Genomic DNA, 10,233 nt, shown 5'->3' with positions numbered 1-10,233 from the left:
TTAAATTAGTTTAATGTATTGTCCCCAGGATGGAATTCATTCCCACAGCACTGTTGTGGTAATCTGTATTATATAAACCGTATTGGTACAATGAGCGACATCTAGTGACGGATTTTGGAACATTGATCTGATTTTTCACATGGCAGTTAGACTCTAGAGACAAACCAGGGGACTTTATTTTTAATCTGTGTCCGTCCATTTGGTGTAGTATTTGATCCAATATTACATTTGGTTTATATATTAGTCACTTTCTTATGAAATGCCAGGTTTTAGGCCTTGATTTGAACATTCAATCCTGAAAATAAAAAATCAACCAGATTAATGTTTCTTTAATCCTGACCTGACTAGAGGTAAGTAAATCTGTATAGGAATAGGAGTTAAGGGATAGAGGAGAAAAGGTTATGGTATAATTACAGAGCCTGTCAATTTATAAATTGAGGAAATCAATTTTAGTCTGTTAACCAAAGTGCAGCCATCTAATAATGTACTATCTATTATTGAAGATCAGAGGAAAAGAACGGAATGATAGTGGTAAATCCGGAATAAAAATAAAGAAGCAAATAGATTGTAGATCAGTGAGAAGGAAAAAAGCTTTGTGTGTCAATTAATTACATTGCCAGTATTTCTCGTCGTTGTGAAAAAAAAATCGCCCCCTCTGATTTTTTATCAGCCCCCTCAGTCATTTCATCCTGGAGCCGGGCCTGGTAATATAGGAGTTCACCGCTTGGGCATGAAAGACAACTCTGCCTGTTTTAAACTTTGTGTTGAGTATGATAAACATTGAGAGTCTTTATAATTTGTTTTAATTTTGACAGTGGAGGAGTAGCATACCCACAAGATACACAGTAACAGTACTTCATTGTGGGAGTAGTCTAACTAGTTCTGATTCCTACAGTATAAATATCGTTTGGAATGTAGCCTATGCTATGGCAGAGTGTTTTTCCATCCCTGATACTTTAATATCATTTTAATTGTTAAAAGATGGCTAGCCTAGACTAGTTCAACAATATTCAGGAAAAAGGGCGGTGGTTTGTGGAGTAAAGATAACCACGTGACTTCAGATAAAAGGACACACACTTTTAACGATCGTCTTTTGGAAACTGAACGAGGGCTAGAAATGGTGCGGGATTTAAATGTTGTCTCTGTTTTCATAAAGTTTAAAGATACTGAAAGATATTGAGAACATGTTGGAAGCAGACTGAGGGAGAAAGAGAGAAACATCCGGTGAGTTAACTTATGTGCTGCACGTAGAGATAACATTGTATTTCTACGTGCAGCACGAACAGGCTCTTAAAACCCTCTATGCCATGGCATACTGTTGCCCTCAGGCAACAAACCACTTTTTTCGACCTCACACTGGCCCTCTAAATATTTTTATTTTTTTAAATATACACAATGTCACCGGACATGCTGGTGTCCAATAAAATGAGGGAATTATATGGGCGTGTTTACATTTTATCATTGATATAATATCAGGGACCCCTAAGCTCCTAAAACACATGGTGAAACATTTTTTTCCTCCGAAAATAAAAAGTCATGCCATAGAGGGTTAAAGTTCACGAGACATGCTTCACGACAAGCTCGTGTCCTGCAGTTATTGAACATTACTGGAAGTGTAGGAGCCACATATGAAGCCATTTCTGTGTTTGTTACGATACATGTTTTTTGAGTCACTATAGATGGTGGGCGTGTCATTGGATTTGTGTGGTGACGTTTGTGCTTATATCCGGTTGCTTTTACCTGCGCACTTGGTAATAGATGGCGGGGGGGGTGAGCTAGAGCAGGACAATTTTTGTTGACCGCACGCATGCACGCACGCACGCATGCACGCATGCACGCACGCACGCATATGGATATGGAATATTGCATTTTTGCTTTGAAAATAAAAGGTCAAACGCATACTGTGTTGGAAAGACTGAGTTTTTGCGCGTCCACAGTGTTTTTTCTCTTGTTTAGTCCCTCGCGGCACTTTGTTTAAGATTACTGCCGCAATAGGAAGTATCTCAACTCCAAGATGCTACAAGGTAGAGTAGAAGTCACAACGTTGACGGCGCTTTTTTAATACTGTATCTAGAACCTTTCTGCCTTTTCTTTGCACTAATGATATGTAAAATTGACCTTTTGGGTATATTATTCTGATATTGTGGTGATTGACATTATTCACCCACGGAACTATGGGTTGGGGTATTGTTCCGCACGGACACTAGTGAGTTGACCGGACTTCCTGTTTCCCCCGGTCTTATCTTCCCGGGCTGAAAGCTGTTTACATGTTGTTCTGATGTTAAATAAAAGTCTAGCTTGTACCTTCGATACCCCGTCTCCGACTCCCGTCTCTCGGCACTACATTGGTGACCCCGACATAAGTCTCGTAGAAGGATCCGAGACTGAACCGAGCATGGCAAATAACGCCGTTTTTTTCAAACTGCCGGAGTTTTGGGATACATCTGCGGCTGCATGGTTCGCACAGGCGGAGGCTCAGTTCGCCCTCCGCGGAGTAACTGATGACGCATCACGCTATTTCCACGTCGTTTCGGCACTGGGAAGCTCCACTGCGACCCGGACGGTGGGCTTTATTACATCTCCCCCTGCCCAGGATAAATATGCAGCGTTCAAGGCTTTCCTGCTAAAGACTTTCGAGCTGTCTCGGTCGGAACGGGCCCGACGCCTGCTCGCTATTCATAGCCTGGGAGACAGCAAGCCTTCTGACCACATGGAAATGATGCTCAACCTGCTAGGTACGGAAGAACCCAATTTTTTGTTCATAGAACTGTTTCTTCGGCACATGCCGCCGCATGTTCAGACAGCGCTCGCTAACACGGCTATTACTGAGCCACGCGCTTTAGCCGAAGAAGCTGACCGGTTCTTCCTGGCCACCCAGCGTTTTAACCCTGAGGTGCTGGCCCCGACACGCAGCGGCTCCTTCCCTGGTAGAGGCATGCCACCTAGCAGAAGCTCCAGGGCCGACGTCAGCGACTCCAGCCCTGGCCTGTGTCAGTACCATGCACGCTATGGGGCGAAAGCGAGGATGTGCCGTCCCCCCTGCACCTACAAGGAAACGGGAAACGCCAAGGCCTGCGCTCGGTAGTGGCCGCGAGCGTGGGCACATCCAACCGGCTCCTGTTCATCAGGGACACCCTCTCTGGTCGCAGACTCCTTTGTGACACAGGAGCCCAGCGGAGCGTCCTGCCGGCTACGGTGGAGGACGCCGCCGGTGGGGGCCACGGCCCACCTTTGACGTCCGCTAACGACACCCCTATCCGCATCTATGGCACAAAGACAGTGGACCTGTGTTTCGAGGGTCAGCGGTTTAAGTGGGATTTCATCACGGCGGACATCTCCTTCGCCCTCCTTGGCGCAGACTTCCTGTGCGCTCACGGACTGCTGGTGGACGTCAAGAACAGCCGCCTGGTGGACGCACTGACGTTTGCCTCGTTCGCATGTACCCGCGGCGAGGCGTCATTCAGCGGGCTCTCCAGCTCACTCTCACAGGGTGACAAGTTCCAGCACCTTCTCAGTGAGTTTCCCGACTTGACGCAGCCCACCTTTTCCGCTGCCACTACCAAACACAGGGTAGAGCACCACATTGACACTGAAGGCCCCCCAGTCTATGCTAGGGCCCGGCGGCTCAACCCTGACATGCTGTCGGTCGCCAAGTCGGAGTTCGACAGCATGGAGCGTCTGGGCATCATCCGCCGCTCGGACAGCCCTTGGGCTTCGCCGCTCCACATGGTCCCTAAATCAGCCGGTGGCTGGCGACCGTGTGGTGACTACCGCCGCCTTAACGACGCCACTACGCCAGACCGCTACCCGGTCCCTCACATCCAGGACTTCTCTTCACACCTGGCGGGCAAGCTGGTTTTCTCCAAGGTGGATCTGGTGCGGGGCTACCATCAGGTTCCGGTGCACCCCTCAGACGTCCCCAAAACTGCGGTGATTACGCTGTTCGGGCTTTTCGAGTTCCTGCGTATGCCGTTTGGACTTAAGAACGCAGCTCAGTCCTTTTAGCGGCTGATGGATTCGGCGCTCAGAGACATGCCATTCATTTTCGTCTATTTGGACGACATCCTTGTCGCCAGCTCCTCCTCTGAAGAGCACCAGGCATATCTCCGTGTCCTTTTTGCGAGGCTCAGCCAACACGGCCTGATTATCAACCCGGCAAAGTGTCAGTTCGGGTTGTCCTCCATCCACTTCCTCGGGCATCTCATCAGAAAAGATGGAGCCGCCCCCCTCCCATCGAAAGTGGAGGCCGTGTCCGCCTTTCCACGACCGTCTACAGCTCGGGCGCTCCGAGAGTTCCTCGGGATGGTGACGTTTTATCACCGGTTCATCCGCCGGGCGGCCCACACCATGCGCCCGCTGTACGAGGCCCTCAAGGACAAGTCCCCCGGCCAGGCCATAGACTGGACGGCTGAAAGGGAAGCCGCTTTCGATGCCACCAAAGCCGCCCTGAGCGAAGCCGCCATGTTGGCTCACCCGTCACACAGGGCCCCCATCGCTATCACCACCGACGCATCTGACTACGCTGTGGGCGCGGTGCATGAACAATGGGTCGACGGCGCCTGGCAACCGCTTGCCTTTTTCAGCCGCCAGTTGACTCCCAGGGAGCGCAAGTACAGCGCTTTTGACAGGGAACTCCTTGGTCTCTATTTGGCTGTTCGCCACTTCCGTTTCCTGCTGGAAGGCCGGGAGTTTGCGGCGTTCGTGGATCACAAGCCACTTACTTTCTGCATGTCCAAGGTGGCCGAGCCGTGGTCCGCCCGACAGCAACGCCAGCTTTCGTACATCTCCGAGTACACCACGGACATACGACACATCGCTGGCAAGGCTAACGTGGTCGCGGACTGCCTCTCCAGAGCGGTCATCGGAGCTGTGCAGCTGGGCCTCGATTACCTCCGCATGGGTGCTGACCAGGCCTCTGACCACGGGGTCCAGACCCTCAAGGCCTCGGTCACGGGATTGCGACTGGAGGAGGTCACGGTCGGTGACTCGGGCGCGAAGCTGTGGTGTGACATCTCCACGGGCCAGCCTCGACCGCTAGTCCCTACGGACTGGCGCCGACCCGTTTTTGAGGCGGTTCACAATCTTTCCCACCCCGGTAGGAAACCGTCCGTGAAGTTGGTGTCGCAGAAGTTCGTGTGGCAGGGGCTTAAGAAGGACGTGAAGTCCTGGGTCGACGCATGCGTGGCTTGTCAACGGGCTAAAGTCCACCGCCATACTAGGGTCCCTTTTGAACTGTTTGCGGTTCCTGAGAGGAGGTTTGACCATGTCAATGTCGACCTCGTAGGTCCGCTTCCCCCCTCTCACGGTTTCACCTACCTGTTTACGATGGTGGACAGGACGACCCGCTGGCCCGAGGCCGTTCCCCTCACCTCGACGTGAGCTTCCGACGTCGCCCGCGCTTTCATCGGCACGTGGGTGGCGCGCTTCGGGACCCCGTCTGACCTCTCCTCTGACCGCGGTTCTCAGTTCACCTCGGAGCTGTGGAACGCTATTGCTGTGGGTTTGGGGGTCAAGCTGCACCGCACCACCGCATATCACCCCCAGGCTAACGGATTGTGTGAGCGGTTTCACCGATCCATAAAGGCGTCACTGCGTGCCGGATTGACAGACGGCAACTGGGTGGATAAGCTCCCGTGGGTTATGCTCGGCCTCAGGTGTGCCCCCAAGGAAGACCTGCAGTCCTCGTCGGCGGAGCTCGTCTATGGCCAGACGCTACGGGTCCCCGGGGAATTCATTCCCACCGCCACTGTGCCCTGGTCTGCAGCCGGGCAGCGCTCCTCCCTGCTGGAGACCGCCGGGACATTCACGCCCGTCCCCACGTCGCAGCACAGCAACCCAGCTTTCCGGGTGTCCCCCGGATTACGGTCGGCGGATTTCGTTTTTATTCGCCACGACGCTCACCGCGGTCCCCTGCGCCCCCCTTACGACGGTCCGTTCAGGGTCATACGTCACGGGGACAAGAGCCTGGTGGTGGACGTTGGTGGCAGGCCTGAGACTGTGTCCGTTGATCGGATTAAGCCTGCTCACGTGGACGTTTCCAGGCCGTTGGAGTTGGCTCTGCCCCCACGTCGGGGCCGCCCTCCCATGTCCCGCCCCCCACCCCCTGTGGGGATGCCCTCGCCCTCGTTGGCGCCCCTGCCCCTGCCCTCGCCTGCGGCCCCGCCCTCCTCAGCCCCTGTGGTCCGTACGCCCCGGGGTCGGGCGGTACTTCCTCCCAGGCGCGAGGATTTTGACTATGGGTGAATTCTGGGGGGGCTTGTGTGGTGATTGACATTATTCACCCACGGAACTATGGGTTGGGGTATTGTTCCGCACGGACATTAGTGAGTTGACCGGACTTCCTGTTTCCCCCGGTCTTATCTTCCCGGGCTGAAAGCTGTTTACATGTTGTTCTGATGTTAAATAAAAGTCTAGCTTGTACCTTCGATACCCCGCCTCCGACTCCCGTCTCTCGGCACTACAATATACACATTCACTTAATAACTGTCTCACTGACATATCTCTTACGCTTGTTTTTTTAGGGTTTCGTCTAGTTTTAAAAATACGTCTGAAACTGTTATGGCAGGTTTCATGTGATAGAAACATACAAAAACTTTGTAGGCTACTTTTGTTATTGTGGAGTTTGTGCTCCGTGGAAATGTCCTTTTCCTGGGCTGTAAAGCTTTTAACCTATAAATACATGGATTAAAAAAGCTAGTTTCAAATTACAGTTTTAACAGCAGTATGTGCAAGCAGGAAGCACAGTCAGTGTTTGATGAGGAAAGAGTTGTTAAACGCACCAGGCAGAACTATGAACAAAATGTAAGGATCTGTAGTCCCACCTCGACTGGTGTGAAAGGAAACTCATGTTTGAACAGCATTAAACATTTTCATAACAGAAAAATACATGTGGACCAGGGCTGGGCCTTGGCACTGGCGAACTAGGCGGTCGCCTAGGGCGCCAGATCTGGAGGGGCGCTGCGCTGGGAGAATTAATTTTTTTAAGTGCATGGGGGATGTTGATTTATCAGGCTGCAGCCAAAGTGAGAGAGAGCCTCCGAGCGAGCGAGAGAGAGAGAGAGAGAGAGAGAGAGAGAGAGAGAGAGAGAGAGAGAGAGAGAGAGAGAGAGAGAGAGAGAGAGAGAGAGAGAGAGAGAGAGAGAGAGAGAGAGAGAGAGAGAGAGAGAGAGAGAGAGAGAGAGAGAGAGAGAGAGAGAGAGAGAGAGAGAGAGAGAGAGAGAGAGGGGGCGTGCATTGGTACCGCGGATTGTTGTTGGATTGAGGCTGATAACTACAGCTCAGTGAGGTAAAGGACTCTTGGTGTTTAGATAGTTCACTTTAGTCCAAGTTATCTCAGTGGGTCTCAAACGGTTTGGTCACAATTTATGTAAACAAATATTTCCAAGGCACACCTTTATAATTATTAGGATAAATAACAACAGGTTTGAAATCATTCCAATGTATACTATAAAGTAATACATTGTAACAGTAACCAAAAATATTGTTTAAAACTGGAGATATTGAAAAAAATGCATGAATAAATAAATGTTAACTTTAGGTAAAATAAGATATGAATGAACAACTAAAATAAAAAACGTTACATTTATTTGTTATTGGCTATGGTAGGTTATTGTTTACAGTATGTTCACATACTTATTTGATTATTAAAATGTAAACCGATCCTTTTCATATGGGTGTTTTAGAGTTGTACCCCCTAGATCTAGTCTCTAGTAATTCTGCTCAAAGTGCACCAGATTGAAGCATTTTACTATAACATGTTAAAAACATACCCCCGGACCCCCCTAGAGGATGTGACGTCCACCCCCCAATTAAAACATGTTCATACAATAATGAATACATTTGAAACCTTCTTTGTATATAACCAACGTGTCAATACATTTCAGTTGTTGTAGTGTATTGGTCTTTTGTAGAGATTTTTCATTTATTCTTTATATATTCTATTGCTTGGAGGGGGGGTGGCACCAAATCATAGTCTCGCCCAGAGCACCAAAATGACTAGGGCCGGCCCTGGTGTGGACATAATGCATGACATACTGGAGGGTGTTGCTCCTCTAGAGGTAAAGCTGTTGTTGCGTCACTTCATTTATCAAGAAAAACGTTTCACTCTTGAGCAACTGATCCACAGGGTCGCTGGTTTTAACTATGGGTATGTCAATGGGAACTACAAACCAAGCGTCATTATCAATTTAAGATCTGCTGAAAATGCTGTCGGGCAAACTGCACCCCAGATGTGGTGTCTGTTGCAGGTTTTACACTTTTTGATCGGAGATTTCATTGAAAGTATTGGCAATTGTTCATTTTGTTGAGGGAAATCTGCAGCATTGTTTTTTCACCTGTTGTCAGTGTTGGGCTTGCTGTTTTTCTAAAGCATCTCATCATTGATCACCAAACGCTTTACAAAACATTGTTTGAACACAATCTGATACCGAAGCACCATTTCATGGTGCACTATCCAAGACTGCTTTGCATATTTGGACCTCTTTCTCATTTATGGTGTATGAGATTTGAGCCCAAGCATAACCCGTTAAAGAGGCAAGCACATGTTGTACGCAATTAAAAAAAATATTGGAAAAACTCTAGCTCAGAAACATCAGGTTCAACAGATGTATCATTTCTAGCTTGGTGACCCGTTCAGTAATAAGTGCAACGTCGACAATGCCTGGCCTGTGAATATTGGCTCTCTGAAAAAAGCTGATATTACACTGGAGGGACTGAAATCAGCACTAGATGAAAAATGTCACGATGAATAGCATCATTTATGTCACACATTCGCTGACCATAAAGGGCCGGACATACAAGACTGGATCTGTGCTGCGCCTTAAAACACAGCATCAAGGGGAGTACTTATTTGGGGAAATTATTCAACTTATTCACTGTGAGACATTTTACATTAACACAACACGTATTGTCCCTGAGCACACCCTGCAAGGTGTTGAAATTCAACATATGTTGTGTCATTTTTGACACATCCCTAGAGTGTGCTAGTGGAGCACGCGCGTGAACTGGGAGCGCAGGAGCCTCGCAGTGGAGGAACTGTGGCGTGCTTAATTGCGCCGCAATTGCGTATACAGTTTAAACTGAAGTGCGCCGCATTTGTGCATCAGATGAGGCTGCCTCCGCAAGAGGAAGCTCCCTCGGCGAGGTGAGGCCCCATGCAATCTGAGTGATCTTCTTGTAGGGAGGGGCGGGCCTGTTCACACATGTATTCATATAGCCTACTTATTTCTTGGGCTGAACATTTGGAGTTGTCATTAACTCAGCCTCAAAATGTGTAGTGTAGTCTGAGCTAGTTTTAATCGTTAATGTCTTAGTGTGGGGACCGTTAAAGAAAAACAGGCTTTTGTTTCTCTTTCCCAAATGTATAAGAGACAACAGAGGTATGTGTAAAGTCTAACAACAATACCTTTTTTTAACAGCTCCTTGATCCTCGGCAGCAACTGATCCAAACACAATGGAGGAAGGTAGGTGCACAGGTATTACAGCATGTACACAGTCTGTTAGTTTGAGTTACGGTTGGCTACAACAAGCCAAGTTTAAAAGCAGAATCTGACTGGAAAACGTATTTCCTTCTGTTTTATCATGTAGGAATTTCTTCACTCAATTTACACAATAGCATATTGTCGACTAATCAGTTAGTTTGGTTTTTGGGTTGTTTTTACCAGACCACAGATCTGTTTTCCTCACAAAGAATCATGTAGAATCACCACATTAAACTTGTATTTACCAGAGACGTGCTGCTCAGTTTCTTATTAATTAATTCAGAGTAAGTAAGTTAATTTTCCAGTATTGTAATATTAGATGAATTTGAGGTTTTACCACTTTTTATTAAATATATTGTGATGCATATTACCTCCAAGCTAACCACTTTGCCTTTTCTTTCCTCAGTGCTATTTGTGTATAAACATAGATTAGCACTAGTCCACAGAGTAAAACACATTTTACCAATTCTGGATGGACTGCTCTCATATAAAGTTATCAATAGAGACAATTATGAGGAAATCCTATCCCTCCATGGCCGTCGGGGGAAGAGGAGAATCTCGAAGGCCCTCCTAAGAGGGCCTTTGAGATTATGTGCACCTGGAGAAAAGGAGATATTATACAAACTGCTGAGAAAACATGAGCCAGATCTCCTCGAGGACCTTGCTGAGTCTGAGAATAAGAAAGACATGAAAAAGAAAAAAAGAAAAAAAAAGAAAGTCATGGAGGTGATTACATATTTAGTTATTAAAAAGA

The 10,233-nt window shown here is 48.1% G+C and overlaps 1 protein-coding gene across 3 annotated transcripts in view; it reads left to right on the top strand.

Annotated features, from left to right (window-relative positions):
• The first annotated feature begins 1,134 nt into the window (after positions 1-1,134).
• The window catches only part of LOC307013174 (uncharacterized protein), a 28,843-nt gene continuing 19,744 nt past the window's right edge, over positions 1,135-10,233 (top strand). The window contains exons 1-3 of one of the 3 annotated variants that reach the window (XM_079640443.1): positions 1,135-1,224; positions 9,417-9,461; positions 9,886-10,205. In XM_079640443.1, coding sequence (XP_079496569.1) covers positions 9,452-9,461; positions 9,886-10,205 — 330 coding nt within the window. In that variant the 5' untranslated portion in view covers positions 1,135-1,224; positions 9,417-9,451. Of the gene's footprint in view, positions 1,225-9,288; positions 9,462-9,885; positions 10,206-10,233 lie in introns of those variants that run through there. The other 2 variants (XM_079640445.1, XM_079640444.1) reach the window with 2 other exon arrangements.

The sequence above is a fragment of the Notothenia rossii genome (assembly GCF_949606895.1).
Source record: "Notothenia rossii genome assembly, chromosome: 7".
Classification (NCBI taxonomy): domain Eukaryota; kingdom Metazoa; phylum Chordata; class Actinopteri; order Perciformes; family Nototheniidae; genus Notothenia; species Notothenia rossii.
This window is presented reverse-complemented; position numbering and strand designations above follow the sequence as displayed.